This window comes from Sciurus vulgaris (assembly GCF_902686455.1).
Source record: "Sciurus vulgaris genome assembly, chromosome: 10".
NCBI classification, from domain to species: domain Eukaryota; kingdom Metazoa; phylum Chordata; class Mammalia; order Rodentia; family Sciuridae; genus Sciurus; species Sciurus vulgaris.
In genome coordinates, this window is record NC_136470.1 from 102,464,463 (window position 1) to 102,480,055 (window position 15,593).

At 42.7% G+C, this 15,593-nt stretch overlaps 1 protein-coding gene, 1 long non-coding RNA gene and 1 pseudogene across 5 annotated transcripts in view; 1 reads left to right on the plus strand and 2 right to left on the minus strand.

Annotated features, from left to right (window-relative positions):
• SLC7A14 (solute carrier family 7 member 14) overlaps positions 1–15,593 on the plus strand; it is a 105,253-nt gene that overhangs the window by 75,587 nt on the left and 14,073 nt on the right. For all 3 annotated transcript variants that reach the window (XM_079101496.1, XM_079101497.1, XM_079101498.1), the window contains exons 5-7: positions 8,703–8,849; positions 11,215–11,423; positions 13,532–14,409. In XM_079101496.1, the coding sequence (XP_078957622.1) occupies positions 8,703–8,849; positions 11,215–11,423; positions 13,532–14,409 (1,234 nt within the window). The remainder of the gene's footprint in view (positions 1–8,702; positions 8,850–11,214; positions 11,424–13,531; positions 14,410–15,593) is intronic.
• Positions 1,280–4,001, minus strand: LOC306638248 (proteasome subunit alpha type-6-like; annotated as a pseudogene). Its single transcript has one exon. The product of its transcript is annotated as a proteasome subunit alpha type-6-like (transcript).
• The window catches only part of LOC306638249, a 29,425-nt gene continuing 20,473 nt past the window's right edge, over positions 6,642–15,593 (minus strand). Inside the window, exon 3 of the long non-coding RNA XR_013757443.1 lies at positions 6,642–6,669. This is a non-coding gene — a long non-coding RNA (uncharacterized lncRNA). The remainder of the gene's footprint in view (positions 6,670–15,593) is intronic.

A 15,593-nucleotide genomic window follows, 5' to 3' on the forward strand; every position in this document is an offset into this window, starting at 1 on the left:
AGTATGACTAAAAATGCTCATTTGGGGATTTATTGGTAAAATTCACAAGGCTTTTTTTTTTTTTTTTTTTTTTTAATGGTAGAACATAAATCCTCTAGGGAATTTTCAGCTGGCAGGAATCTTAGAGGTCCCCTGGTCCTATCCCCTCATCTAACAAAAGAATGAATAACCAGAGACCAAAAGAGACAAGTCTGCCTAGTTCTGGGGTCAGAATATAAGTACAGGATTCTACAGGCTTTGCTTGTGTAACTTTTGCTTAAACTGGTTTCCCTCCAAGATGTCCAGGGATCAAAAATCACTCTTGGAGAACATTCAAAATAACTGCTGTTTATTCTGAACTGTGCCATGCTGTTCAATGCAGAGAAATAAGCAAGGGAGCAATTTAAGTCAAAATTTCTAGCTTTCCGCTTATCTTTAAGAATTCCACAGAACCTCAAGGTTCATTGCTCCCTTCTGAAATGAATAAATACAAAAACTGGTTAAAACCAGAAGAAGAGACCAAGAAACACTGATGACCCCATTCTGGATACCCACATCTTTATTTTCTTATGATACAAATTGTTCCCTTCCTATCACATAAGAGAAACAACAGATTATAAGAATGAAAAGAGACTGCTTTCCTGGAATTCAATTGCATTTTTCTTATAGTGCATGAAAACACTCTCACCATTTTCTTAACAATATAAGAAATTATTGGGTCATGGATTTACTATAAGGGTTTGGGCATCAAACCTTTGTGCTTCCTGGTTTTTTCTTCATATCAGTGGAAAACAAATTGCAACAAATGCTTTCAAAAAAGAACAGAATCTTAGCTGTTTGTATAGTTACAAATAGTTATGGTGGTGAGAGGAAAGAGCTGGCATTTACTGACTATCCTGTTGGATACGTGGCATCACACTTTTGAATATTATCTCACTCTTATAATAATACTTCAAAGCAGGTGATGTTAGCCCCAACTTAAGAGTGGAGAATGCAGGGTGCTGAGAACTGGGTAACCTAGTTGATCTCACTTAGCCAGTCAGCGCCAGGACTAAAGTTTCTATCCAAGTCTGCATGACTCCCAAGCTCTTTCTACTTTATCCAGTACCTTATTCTAAGCCTTCTTAAAAACAATAAGATAATAAGGTAACTCATCTGGCATGTATTTCTTTTAAACTTTCACTTTTAAACTTGGAGCTGGAAGGGACGTTAAAAGATTATCTAAAAAAAAAAAAAAAAAAAAAAAAAAAGATTATCTAGCTCTTTTCTTGCCAGAGTCCTTCAAATGGCTCACCTGCATGGCACAGGCCCCATATAAAGTAGAAAGAGTTCATATTCTCTGTGAAAAGCTCTTTCCACATTCAAAAAGAAGATTAAACAAGGCTTATAGCCTTTTCTTTCCCCTAGTGCTTTGTTCTGGGGTCTTGATTCTCTTTTGACGTCCCTTCTTCCCTTCTCAGGGGCTCCACAGCCCTCCTCCAATAAGGACCACCTGGTCAAGGAGGGAGTAATCAAATCAGCCTTAGGGGTCCCTCATTTACACATCCCAAGGTTCTCACCAGCTTCTGTAACACGGGATGATCAGAATTTAAGCATAACAGAAAAGAAGTCTGATTTTCCAACTGTTTACTGTTTTCTGTGTGATAAACTCTTTCATATATACTTTTCATTTAATCTTCACAAGAGCCCTATAAAAATAAGTATAAGCATCTCTGCTTTTATACCAAGATAACTGGTTTCAAAATTTAGGATTGCAGATATGGACTGTAAGTAAAAAAGGAAAATTCAATCCCACCATGGACGAGTCAACACCCATATTTACTACCCTGCAGGCCCCCAGTTGGACCCATGGGACCCATTATCTTTTTTTGCACCTTGGTTCACCGCCTCCTCCAACACACACCTACTACCTTCAGTAGACTTGTCAATACCACCAAAAAAGCTTGGCTAGGATTTTGGATTTTCAGTGCAAATCCATTATCCCTGAAGGGAACTCAAATGTATGTCCTAATGACTGTGACTAAAAGTTATCATCTGAGCGCAAGGCCCAGCCCAGTGTGAGGACATTGCTGATTCATCGTCTCTGCTCTCTGCCTGGCCTTGGATTTCTACATAGTACATTTCCTCCCTAGTAAGCAGGCCTGGCCCTATTCTTTCTCAACTTTGGTTTCACTTTTCTAGTCCAGCAAGGCCACTGTAAATTTAAATCCTATTTTTTTCTCCCCCCAGCACTGTTTTTATTTATACAGAGCCCTAACCACCTCAGTAGTAGGAATGGGAGAGGTTCCTTTATCAATCCAGGGCCTCCATAATGTTGGTCTGTTGTTACCAAACACACAGGCAAGTGGCATCGTGAATTTGGTAAATTAATGACAATGTCCAATCTCTCTCTGCTAGAGCAACAAGGTGAACATCAATCTCTGCTTCTGTAAGAATCCTGAACTTTGAATTTTCAACTATAACTACTCAACTTCTACTTCTGAAGGTTTTTAATCAATTGATAGAACAGTAGACAAACATGTAATTGTAGTTTCTACTGTCTGTTCAAATGTCCAAACAAATTTCTTCTTCACTTTTCCTCAAGGAAGCTGTTTGACTCAGTTTACCTCCTGCTGCAGTGGCTTTACATCACAGTAGTAACCTGCAGGATCACATCTGTACACCCGAGGGCCTTGTTCTTCATCTGTACCAACTAGAATCATAAACCACCAAGTGGCCTCGTTTCAGCATTCTGTGCGTAGACCTGAGAAAGATCAGCAGTACTTTTATACAGCATGTCCACAGGAGTCTCATAGCCACACTCATATTTCCAATTAGCTGCCTCAGAGCGTGCCCTTTTTACCTGGGATCTGCTGTCAGCTGTCATTCATCACACAGCCAATGTTTTCAGTTATCTTGAATAAGTGAGTCACTGTGCTGGAATCCAATAATTTGTCAGGTACTTACTTTCTTCTGTGTGACATTTACTGCTCAGTCCTTCCCTCTGACAGCTGCTGATGTAAGACCACCCTGGTTTATAGCCTTAAAAGCATATTCTACTTGGTAAAGCCTGCCCTCGGGCGAAAAAAATGGTAATGTGGAAATCCAAACCAGTGCTGGAAGCACCGGACATGTTGGTGCACCCACTACTTCAAACACAGTCTTGGGGCCCCATGGCTCCAGCACCAGGCCTACAAACCCATCCTAAATCCTATTTTTGAAGTCCTCCTCTTATGAGCGTATCATCCACCAAGGTAATAAGCACACTTCCCATTCTCACCTAACAAATGTCAACAAAAGTGTGTTCCCTGCTTGGCAGCTGCATGAACTCTTCACTCCTTAGGGAAATCCTGACCCTTACTGCTGACTGGGAGATTAATGCAGGGTTCAAATCCACTTTGAGTAGGATGGACTGGGGGACACCACCTTGTGGGCGATCATTTGTAAGGATACCATGACATGACATTACACATAATTCTCAAGAACTTTGTAAGGGTTAAGGAACAACCAGTCCTCACAAGCCTACTCGTTCCCCTGCTCCAACTTCTTCCTTCCAAAGAAAATAACTTAAGGAATGGTTTACTAACTTACAGGTCTGGGTCAAATGCTTCTTGGGTCTTGAAGAGTTTAAGAACAACAAACATTTTCCCCTATATCAAGTAACTCCAGCCCTCAGCTGAACCCCGGCTTCCATCTGCAATTCCTCAGCCCCTGAAAATTGTTGGATGTGTGTTCCCTTTATGTTATTTGTTCTTGATGCTATCTGATGGTTTTTCTTTCACCATGTGAGATACTCCACCAGTACAAATAGCTCCCAGGAAAATGGCCTGCAACAAGCTTGTGTGGGGAATTCTGACAGCTTCCCAAACAAAGGGAAAGTTGTTTCTCAAGTTCTCCACATCTGAATCCATTTGCTGGAATCTATTAGTGCATTCCACTGTCACTGTGGATGGGCTGCTAATAGAGCTGGGGCACCAAGGTTTTTAAAAGTGCTATTAAAGTGGGAATTTGTCTTGTTACCTTGGAAGTGAATTATGTAAAGTAGCCTAATTATCTCCCAGGCATCTGGCAGCCTGGCCATGACAGAAAATGGGAGGGTCACCTTATCCTAATGCCTCTCAAATATCGTCAAGGCACAGGGAGCCAGCTTTCAGGGACCTCACACACTAAGTAGTAGGCAACTGTGACAATGCTTTTGACAACTAGGTAAGCAGCAGACCGCCAACAACTGAGGCACGTGCTGCTTCCCCACAAAGCTCTTAGAGGGATGAACCCATTCTGGATCACCTGGCCTACTTTGGAAAACAATTTCAGTTTTGTCATCAAATTTAGAAGTCAATTTCTAAATTATGTAAAACACTAAGTGAAAGGATTAGGATAAAGCACCAGTGACCCCAGAAACACATACACATGCATATAAACACACACACACACACACACACACACACACACACACGCACACACACACACCTTTACTCACCAATTTTATTCCCAGATACTCATCCCCAGGGACCACACATATTCTTTCATGCATATAAAGGTATCCTAATCATAAATTGACCAGATAGGAGATCTGGAGAGAGTGAAGTGGAAAACAGTTTTAGTGATTATTTGGGTAGAGATGCCCCTACACACAGTTTCATTTCATGGCTCTTTTAATTTACCTTTTGTTTTTCAAGGAAGAAAAACTCATTTGAATTAATTCAAGTAAAAATGGAAACTTCTTGCTAATTTAAATGGAAACTTCTTGCTAATCTCTTTGATAATCTGTTTATTTCATCTATGTCTTGATAGGCCAGGGTCTGCCTGACCTTGACAGCAGTGCTGGTCTTTTCCCCTTTGCCTCCACTGCCCAGGTCCATTCTCCACCCTTCACGCTCTGTCCCGTGCTCCAGAAGACCCCTTGCTCATTGTTTCCTGTTGGGTTTAGCCAGTGGAAGATGTTATCAGGTGAGCAGAAGATGAGAAGAGAGGAAAGCCAGGGGATTTCCTCCTCACTCCCTCCCAGCCCTGGAACCACACCAGCAGCAGCTACTCCACCTCTCCAGCTCCTGATGTCATCCAGGAACACCATTCTACCCTGTCCCTAGGCTTAGGAATGACAACCTCTCTCTATTGCTTCAACATCCCAAGGGGGTTCCTTATCCTGCCCTACACATTGGTTTATACCTGCAGAGAGTCCCTTCCTTGATATCATTGCACTTGAATCCTCTGAGTTAAATTCTGTTCACTGCCTAATGCAGTAAAACCTCCAGATGTCCTAACTTTGATCTGTTCAGTCTTTCTTCAACTCTAATTGCTTTTCACATTCTACATATGCAAATTCAGGCTACTATACATCCTCTTTATAAACATTCCCTCTCTTCCTAGCTTGGTCATACTTAATTATCTGGTATCTTATCAATATCAATAATTACCATTCATTCTTTCATTCATCTGAAAAATAAAAGTATTTGTTTTCCAAATAATATAGATACTTAACAATCTTGTTCAGTTCATTACTACAGTTGAATTTGCATTTGGGATCTTGCAGTATCCTCCATACTCCAAGTTCCACAAGGTCAAGATCAGAGTATTTTGGCTCTTGACTGTATCCCCATTACCAAACACAGTGCCTGGTACATGGTAGATAGATGAATGGATGGATAGATAGATAGATAGATAGATGTTGAGCTCTAAATGAAGGAGAGTAGAAAAAGAAGAGGAGGAGAAAGAAGAGGATAGGAAGGAGAAGGAATTTGTTCCCTTGGGTTTTATCTGCTGTAGAAAAATTTACAATAGTAATAATAATACTGGTGGTAAAAGTTAATGTTTATTGAATATGAACTAAGTGCTATTATTATCTCCCTTTTAGTGATAAGGAAACTTAGGGTTCAAGAGGTTGGGAATTTGTTCTAAATCACCAAGTTAATATGTGGCAGAACCAGCCTATGTCTGATGTCTCTACAAGATCTACAGTGTTGTGGGGTGCAATTTTAAGAACAGACCAACCACTGAGAAGTCCAAATCTGAGTCTTTATTAGCCGGTCAGCTGCCTGTCTCACCCAGTGCCCAAAATGGCAATTGGAAGAACAGCCCCGACCATAGGGTTGCAGGGATTTTTATACCATAAGTCAGTACATCAATCATAAGTGTCTGCTGCTATGATTCAAAACTACAAACTCACATCACAGGATCTAAAATCATAAGTAGAAGGAGAAGTGGGTCAAAACAACCTTAGTTGGGTACAAGTTAAAGAATGGTTACTAACATCTAGACAATCACTGTTGACATGGTACATTGTCTAAAAAAAAATAGTAATCAAAAAGAAAACAATTTTATATTATATAAGAATTGCCATTTTGTGTCACCAAACCTGCTATGCTAAGCAATTGTTGATGGGTACAGAGGCAAGGTGTTCTCATGGGAGAAGCATTTCCTACATAACATGGAGTCTCAGGGTAAAATGGAATCTGTTTAGTTATTGCCCATATAGCCTGTCCTATAACATTTTCATGGAGTCAAATATGTCAACCCATCACATGCAGTCCTAATAAACCCAAATCCACAAATTTATGGCTCTGGGATTCCCTGTGGAGCCTACAGTGCAGCTCCACCTCAGCTGTGACAGTGCCAGAACTTCAGATATTTGTAGGTATCCATACTTCCATGGAGCCTTCCACTCTTCAGGTTGTCTGTGAGCGTCTCTCTCTGTGGACGGGAAGAAAGATGCTAAAGGAAAAGAAAGTAAGACCTGGTTTCCAGAAGTTGTCTTAAAGTGAGGCTTTGCTTGGTAAGCCTACAATCCCACTATCCACTCATCCTTGAATACTAGACAATGAATACTATCCTTGAATACTATACTCGTTCTAGACCAGTAAAAGCCAGCACCATTTCAAGCCTGTGAATCTCCCTGTATGGAAAGGTGAAGTCTGTTTTCTTTCCTTGCCTGGCCGCCAAATCCATTTTCCTTATCCTGACATGAAGTGTTTTGCAGGAGGCAAAGTAGGAGTTCTCTTGCTTCCCAGAATGTAGCACTTGCAAGATGGAACTGCTTATGTTTGGGAAGTTGTTTTTGCCTGACTTATTAGAATAGGCAGGAGTTCTCAAAATTTTTGTGCCATAGACCTCTTTGCAGTTTGATGAGACTTATGGACCCCTTATGAAAGTTAGTATTTTCAATGAAGAACCTAATTATGCAGAAATTCAAGGTAAATCAATTATATTGAAATAGAATGATATTTTTAAATTGTGATATAATAACAATATACTTCTTAATTAGTGCTTTAAACACGAATATCTATTATATATATATATATATACTATTATTTCAGATTGTTATTGGTGACAGAATCACAGGTACTCTGAGTCACCTGCATTCATGGTGGAAAGAAATGCTAACATTCAGTTAGAAGTTATTGAAAATAAAAATGTGACTCTTTCCCAGCAGAGCCCCTGAATGTCCCTGGCCTGAGAGTAAGAACCTCTAGCTAGGCTAGGGATAGAAACATTAGAATCCCAGTTGGGAGGGACTGTAGAAGAGACTAGCCCATTTTACAGATGAGCAAAGGTTGCTTCTGAAGGTTTAAGAAACTCTTCAATTTTTTGGTATACCTTGTAGCTTCTAGTATCCAGTATTGGATTTTCCATGTGAAGAAATTATTGTGTAAGGTAAGAGCAAATATTTTAGAGAAGCATCTGCTCAGCACATGCTTTGAATAACATCATTTTTGAATTGAACGTGGAGAAAAGCAGGGGAAATGTTCCTGTCTTCAATGGGCCTCACTTCCTGGACCCCTCTAGAGGTTGCAGCTTGTTCCCTCAACCAGTCACACAAGTTCAAAAAAATATCCCATCTTCCCTGGCAAGGACATCCTCCGAGTATTCAAAAAGGCACATTTTTTACTTTCAGCTAATAATGAAGATACCAAGATGGGGAAACCTCATTTAAATTTCAATAGATTCTTTAGAAGAAAGTCACACACTCCTCAATGGAAATTTTTCACTGACATCTTGACACAGACCCCACCACCCTTGGAGGTACACAGGATCTGGCAGACAGACATCCAGCAGGTGTGGATGGATACCCGCTCCCCAGCTTTACTCTGACCTCCTGCCTCATGCCCAGCTAGGTTACTCAGATCCCCAAAAGAAATAGAAAATCAAACTCTGTCTCTACTGTCTTCCCTTTGAAGGCCACAGAATATCTAAAGATCTGAAAATCTTTTATATCATTTCAGATCTAGAAGTTACTCACAGAGACAATCTATCAGGGACACTAACGTGACCTTGGGCAGGAAAATTCTTCTTTGTGCAGAAGTATCTGAGTCCCCTCCACTAAATGCCAGAAGTTACCTCTCCCTCCAAACATTCTTAAGCCACGCAGCCCGAGGCTGTGGTTGTGGCTGAGAACTGTCAGATGAAAACAAAAGCTAATGAGTTCCCTAAGATATAGACATAGCCGATGTATTGATTTACTGATACTCCCACTTGCTTCCAAAAGGATTCAGATGTGTAAAATGACCCAATTTTTATTTGACCATAAAAAATTCTTATCTCCATTTAACACATGAGGAAATTACCCAGAGCCACACAGCTAGAAAGCATAGGAAACCAGAATTTGGGTGTTCAGCACCAGTTCTACCGTGTTACTTCCTCTGCCACTCAGTGGCTTCTGCAGGGCATTGGGCCATTGCGGGTGCCATATCGAAGGCCGTGGTGCTGCCCTCATCACCTGAGTCTGACAGATGTGATTGTCCCTACAGGTGCTGCAAGGAGCAGCCACGTGTTTCTATGCTTTCATTGGCTTTGACATCATTGCCACCACCGGAGAAGAAGCCAAGAATCCCAACACATCCATCCCTTACGCTATCACTGCCTCCCTGGTCATCTGCCTGACAGCCTATGTGTCTGTAAGTACCAAATGCTGACAGGACCCTCCTCCTGGCCTTTTATATTTAATCTGAAAATGTGGCTCTAGGACTGTGTCCCCTCCTCTGTCAGGAAATAGGCCTTGCCTTCTGCCTTCTCGGTGTTTAAATGCCAAGATGTCTAGAAGAAAAGCAGGGCTCCCCTCCGGAAAGAAGTCCCAGGCCCTTTCGGCCTTCACCTCTGGAGTCCCCACCCTCATCCTGCTACACCCAGACTCGCAGTTTCTGCCGCTGTCCCAGAGCATGGTGTGCAGGGAGTGGGCCTCCGTCCAAGGAGCTCAGGTCATAGGCTGGCAGTAACGGGCGGTGTGCGAGCAGAGGCACTGTGGCCTCTATGCACACCCTCAATGCTCCTCTGTCTTCTGGGAGCTTCCCGGCAGCAAAGAGGCGAGGCTCCCGCAGCGTGGGGAGAGAGAGTACATTGTCCTCTGGAGACTCTCTTCCCCTTCATTCTGGGGTGGGGGGTGCCATATCTTTTGTCTGTTGCCCCCTCTTTTTACAACGGCTCAAGTCCATCCTTGGGGTTTCCCTGCCTAAGGCGGCCCTCAGAGTGAAGCCTCAGCCTGCTCTCTCGGGATCCTGAGACGCCTGGTACACCTTTGACGTCTCATCTCCCAGTTCCCACATCCAGATCTCTATCACAAAGATAGTCCAGCCATATCCAACATCCCCTCAGAGCCCAGCAACAGAGAGAACCTGCGGCTGACGAGCCATCAGGTGTGGGGTCACACAAATGCTCCCAGGTCCTGAAGGGTCCTACTCACTTGGGTCACTACAATTAGGAAAGTGCAGCCTGCCAGGCCTACCATTCTTCTCTGCCCTACCCCCCAAAAAAAAAAATCTTTAGCAACCAATTAAGGAAGCCTGACCTATTAATGGTTAAAGCAATCTGCAAAACAGGATTGTCCTGGAAGCCAAACAAAAATAGGAGAGTATCCTCAGGTGTGGATTTAGTTGCCCAGCCAGATGTTTTATGATTATCCCTGAGGGCAGAGTATTGAGGGAGAGGTAGCAGAGTTGTAGGGGCAGCAGAGACACCCTGTTCTACATTTGCTTTCCACTCCTTCTTCATACCTCCCCCTCCTCCAGAAGTGGGTCTTGGCAGCACACGCACAATAAAGTCAATAATCACAGTTCCTCCCTTAGAATAGCAACTTTATAGACTACAGAATGCTTCTATGCCTCTACCAAATTTTTGCTCATTCTGTCTAATATAGCCAGGAGATTCAACGTGACTTGCTGTACTCATTCTCCTCCTACCCACTCCACCCCACCCTACCCCAACCCCAAAGGGAATGTAGTAAGTAGTAGTATCCCTGGGAAGCATCCTCTTTTAGACTACATAGGCCTTAACCTTGCTTTGGGAGCTGCTTGCTCTTGTACTGGTTAGCAGGCAACAGTTCCATCATCGTGGTAAAAGCCAAATTGCTAGACTATGATGGTACACATCTTGCTATTTTCCCTAGTAGCTCATGGTTTCACTAAAGCATCTTGGCTCCTGAAGACCTGGCAAAGAAATGGTCTACATACAACTACTCTCTCCCTCTCAGGCTTTGAACTCCCTTAGGTCAGGATTGGCCTTCATAGGCCTCGTGGAACTCATATCTGACCATAGGACTGTTGGCTCCATTGTCTCCAGCCAATTCTGAAGAGACCAATGTTATGGCAGATCTATGCCGCATGAAGGAAGGTAGATCCTGGAGTCCCTAGCCAAGTGTTCCCTGGTTAAGCAAAACCTCAGTGGTCTTACCAGAGTAGGACTAGATTCCATCTTGATGCCATAATGTCTTATTGGACCAGCATGACCCCTAGAACTGGGCTAGAGAGAGGAAATGGAAATATGAGTCATCACTGGGGACCCATTTGTTAATTGGTTATGGGCTTACCTTTGGAGTTTTGATCTTGGGTGTTTGGAGTGAAAGGGAGTGCAGATGGGACCCTGTAGGACCCTGAAGGAATAATAGAACTGAGAGTCTTGTCCTTGAGGGCAGGCTATTCACAGTCACTGCTGGGACTGGATACAGCTCCTTCCATCTGGGACAGTCTGCCCCCCGACTGCTCTGATTTCATGGGACAGAAACACCTGCAGACTTACTCCTTGGATGTGAAGGGCCACAGAGAATATCAGAGATGAACTGGATCAGTCCACTGAAATTGCTTGTGGGAAGAAAACCTGAAGGTCAAAATCTCGAGGTTGAATGCCAATAAAGCCACATGCCAATCAGTGGCAGATCCAAACAGCTGTGCAAGGCTCTGCCTCCAGGTCCAGAGTGCTGCTTCTCCTATAGGCCATCTATCCATGCTGTAGTTCCTCAGCCTCCAGCCATACCTTCTCTTCTTTTCATAGGTGAGCATGATCTTAACTCTGATGGTGCCATATTATGCCATTGATACGGAATCCCCTCTCATGGAGATGTTTGTGGCTCATGGCTTCTATGCTGCAAAATTTGTAGTGGCCATCGGATCGGTTGCAGGACTGACAGTCAGCTTGCTGGGCTCCCTCTTCCCAATGCCAAGGGTCATTTATGCCATGGCTGGCGATGGACTCCTTTTCAGGTAAGGGCTATGCTCCATGACATGTACTCTGCTCTTCTGTGTCTTTCAAGGGAGACTGTCACCCACTGTCAACTGGGCAGAATTTGGATAAGAACCACACTGTGGACCTTGTTATATATCCTGGGAGAGAGTTTGAGTCTAAAAAGCTCCCTCTGCTTGACTCTGGGTCCCTCAATCTGGCACTAACTGATATGTTCCCCCACCTGCCCCTCTCTCTTTGACACTGTATCTCCCTTGTGAAGATGGTGCACATTAAATCACTGCACAAAAGTCTGGGGAGTGGGGTTCCAGAGGGAAGAACCTGCCCCAGGGACATTTTAGACCTACAGGGACATATTGAGACCTGCTGCCTGCCCTTCTCTTCACAGATCCTCTGAAGTTTAAAAAAAAAAAGTCAACAAACAGAGAGAGGATAAGACCCTCAGAACAGAATCTAGTAACTGTAGCAACAATAACTACCATTGTTGGACTTTTTTGTATCCCAGGTGCTTTGTGTATAGAGCATCCCATTTAGTTCTCACAACAACTCTGTTTGCAGATAAGTATAACAGGAATTAGAGAGGTTAAGAAATAAATCTCACCTCAAGTCTCCCATGCACTGAGGGGCAGGTCATAATTTGAACCCAGAACCATTTGACTCCAAAAGTCAGTCTTTTAACTACTAAAATATTGACAGTTCTAGCCCCCTACATTGACCATGAATCTGTCTGTGGTATAAAGGGATGTGGTCCCACCTCTTGGTACCCAGGCTCAACATGGGAGGCCAAGGAACTCTCAGGGGTGCAGAAAGAGCTGTCCCAGGGATTTTATCTCTACCACTAGCTGTCATTCTCTGCTCCATGTAGGCTTGGTGAGCAGACCAAGAAGGGATCACCAAAGGCTGAATGTTCTCTCTGATATGCACGTGCTAACACACAATAAGGGTGATAGAGGGAAGAATAGAAGTTCACTGGATTAGACAAAGGGGAATGAAGGGAAGGGAGAAGGGATGGGAATAGGAAAGACAGTAGAATGAATTGGACAAAACTTTCCTATGTTCACATATGAATCCATGAACAAGGAAACTCTACATCATGTTCAACTACAAGAATGGGATGTTATGTTCCATGTATGTATAATAATGTAAAATACTTCTACTGTCATATATAACTAAAAAGAACAATTTTTTAAAAATAAAAATAATAAATAAATAAAAAGGGCTTACATTGATGGAGGTGTGAACACTTCACCCATCCAAAATGTTTCTCTGCTGTCAAAGAAAATTAAGAGGAAAGATGAGAGGACTTCAGGCAAATTTACAGTTCTGTGTGAATCATGAAAATAAAGGGAAGAATGAAAGAGGATGAAGGAGGCAGGACCAGGAGAGAGAGGAAGAAAGGGGGAGCCTCCTTCATCCTATAGGAACTGCTGCAGGTTCTGTAGGAACTGCTACATCAACTGCCACTGGTGGCCCTGTTGGTCTTCTCTTCTTCAGTGAATAACTAGCTTAGACTTGAACCTGTATCTCTGAGCACAGGTCCTTAATTACTGTGCTATTCGTCCAGCTACAACCCTGTACTTTGATGCAGGGTAGTGTTTCTCAAGCTTTAGTGCTCTTTGGAGGTCTTTTAAGGAGCAATTTGCTGAGCATCACCCCCAGAGACTCTGATGTAGTAGATCTTGGGTGAAACCTGACGATATCTATTTCTAACAAGCTAAAGGTGATGCTGATGTTGCAAACCCATAAGTTCAGGGAACCCCCAAGCAGCTATATGACTTCCTTCAGCCATTCCTCTTTCACAGCAAAGCCTGGGTTTCCATTTAGACCTCTGCCAGACCTCCTGGCTTCAATTAGTCTTCCTTGTCTCATAGCGAGTAGGAAATTAAATGAAGAAGTTTGCTTCAAAATCAAGAAATTAAAACGAAGCCTCTCTAACACTCCAGGAGCCAACCCCTAACTTAGGAATTAGCAGTCAATTAAAGCAGTGTGCAGAAGTAAATTGGAAGGGCAGGATGAGGAGGAGCTAACCACACAAGCCTGCTAACATTCTGGTCCCCTACATTGACCATGTTAGAATCAGCCACCACCTGTGTGGCATGCCGTTAACTCTGCTTCACCTCTCCTCCAGGTTCCTGGCTCATGTAAGCTCCTACACAGAGACTCCAGTGGTAGCCTGCATTGTGTCAGGGTTCCTGGCAGCTCTGCTCTCGCTGCTAGTCAGCCTGAGAGACCTGATAGAGATGATGTCCATCGGCACACTCCTCGCCTACACCTTGGTCTCTGTCTGTGTCTTGCTCCTTCGATATCAACCTGAGAGTGACATTGATGGTTTTGTCAAGTTCTTGTCTGAGGAGCACACCAAGAAGAAGGAGGGCATTCTGGCCGAATGTGAGAAGGAAACATGTTCTCCTGTGAGTGAAGGGGAAGAGTTTTCTGGCCCAGCCACCAATACATGTGGGGCCAAAAATCTCCCATCTTTGGGAGACAATGAGATGCTCATTGGAAAATCAGACAAGTCAACCTACAATGTCAACCACCCCAACTATGGCACCGTGGACATGACCACAGGCATAGAAGCTGATGAATCTGAAAATATTTATCTCATCAAGTTGAAGAAGCTGATTGGGCCCCGTTACTACACCTTGAGAATCCGACTGGGTCTTCCAGGCAAAATGGACCGGCCCACAGCAGCCACAGGGCACACGGTGACCATCTGTGTGCTCCTGCTTTTCATCCTCATGTTCATCTTCTGCTCCTTCATCATCTTTGGTTCTGACTACATCTCAGAGCAGAGCTGGTGGGCCATTCTTCTGGTTGTTCTGATGGTGCTGCTGATCAGCGCCCTGGTGTTTGTGATCCTGCAGCAGCCAGAGAACCCCAAGAAGCTGCCCTACATGGCGCCTTGCCTCCCCTTTGTGCCTGCCTTTGCCATGCTGGTGAACATCTATCTCATGCTAAAGCTCTCCACCATCACATGGATCCGGTTTGCGGTCTGGTGCTTTGTGGGTAAGCAAATTCCCCTGGAGCCTGGAGAGTTTCTTTTTTAAGGTCTTGAACAGGCTTATCCCAAAATTACCTCCTAACTGGACTAGACCCCTCCATTCTTAGAGAAATCTGGCTGGTTCTATGGACCTCTGCTTGCTTGCTTTCCCCTGCCCCCTCTTTTTTCTCTCTTGCTTCCACATATGACCCTTGGCTTTCTGAATTTGGCTTATTTCACTTAACATAACGCTCTCAAGTTCCATCCATTTTCCTGCAAATGACTTAATTTCATTCTTCTTTATGGTTGAGTAGCATTCCATTATGTATATGTACCACATTTTATTTATCCATTCATCTGTTGATGGAGACACCTAGACTGGTTTCATAGTTTGGCTTATGTGAATTGTGCTGCTATAAACATGAGTATGCATGTATGATGGCCTTAATTCTTTAGGATACATTCCAAGGAGTTGTACGGCTGGCTCATATAGCGATTCCTTTCCTACTCTTTTAAGGAACCTCCCTGCTGATTTTCATAAGTAGTTGTACTAATTTATAATCCCACTAACAAGATAAAAGTGTTCCTTTTCCCCCCACATCCTCTCCAACATCTATTATTTTTTGTATTCTTTCTGGCTGCCATTGTAATTGGAGTGAGATGAAATCTCAGTGTAGTTTTAATTTGCATTTCCCTAAATGCTAAAGATGTTGAATATTTTTTCATGTATTTGTTGACCACTTGAATTTCTTCTTTTGAGAAGTGTCCATTTAGTTTATTTGTCCATTTATTAACTGGATGATTTGGGAGGTTCTGGTGTTTGGGGACTTTTCAAATTCTTTACATATTCTGGATATTAACCCCCTACCAGAATAGATAGTTAACAAAGATTTTCTCCCATTCTGTAGGCTTCTCTTTGCATTTTTTCCTTTGCTGTGCAAAAGCTTTGTAATTTGATTCCACTTCACCTATTGATTCTTATTTTATTTCTTCATATATATATTTATATATAAATATATTTATATTTATTTATATATATTTATTTTTATATAAATATATTTATATATATATATATACACACACACATTTGCTGTAGATGGACACAATATTTTATTTATTTATTTTATGTGGTGCTGAGAATTGAACTGTGCCTCACACATGCAAGGCAAGTACTCCACCACTGAAGTATAACTTCAGTCCTTGGTTTTAT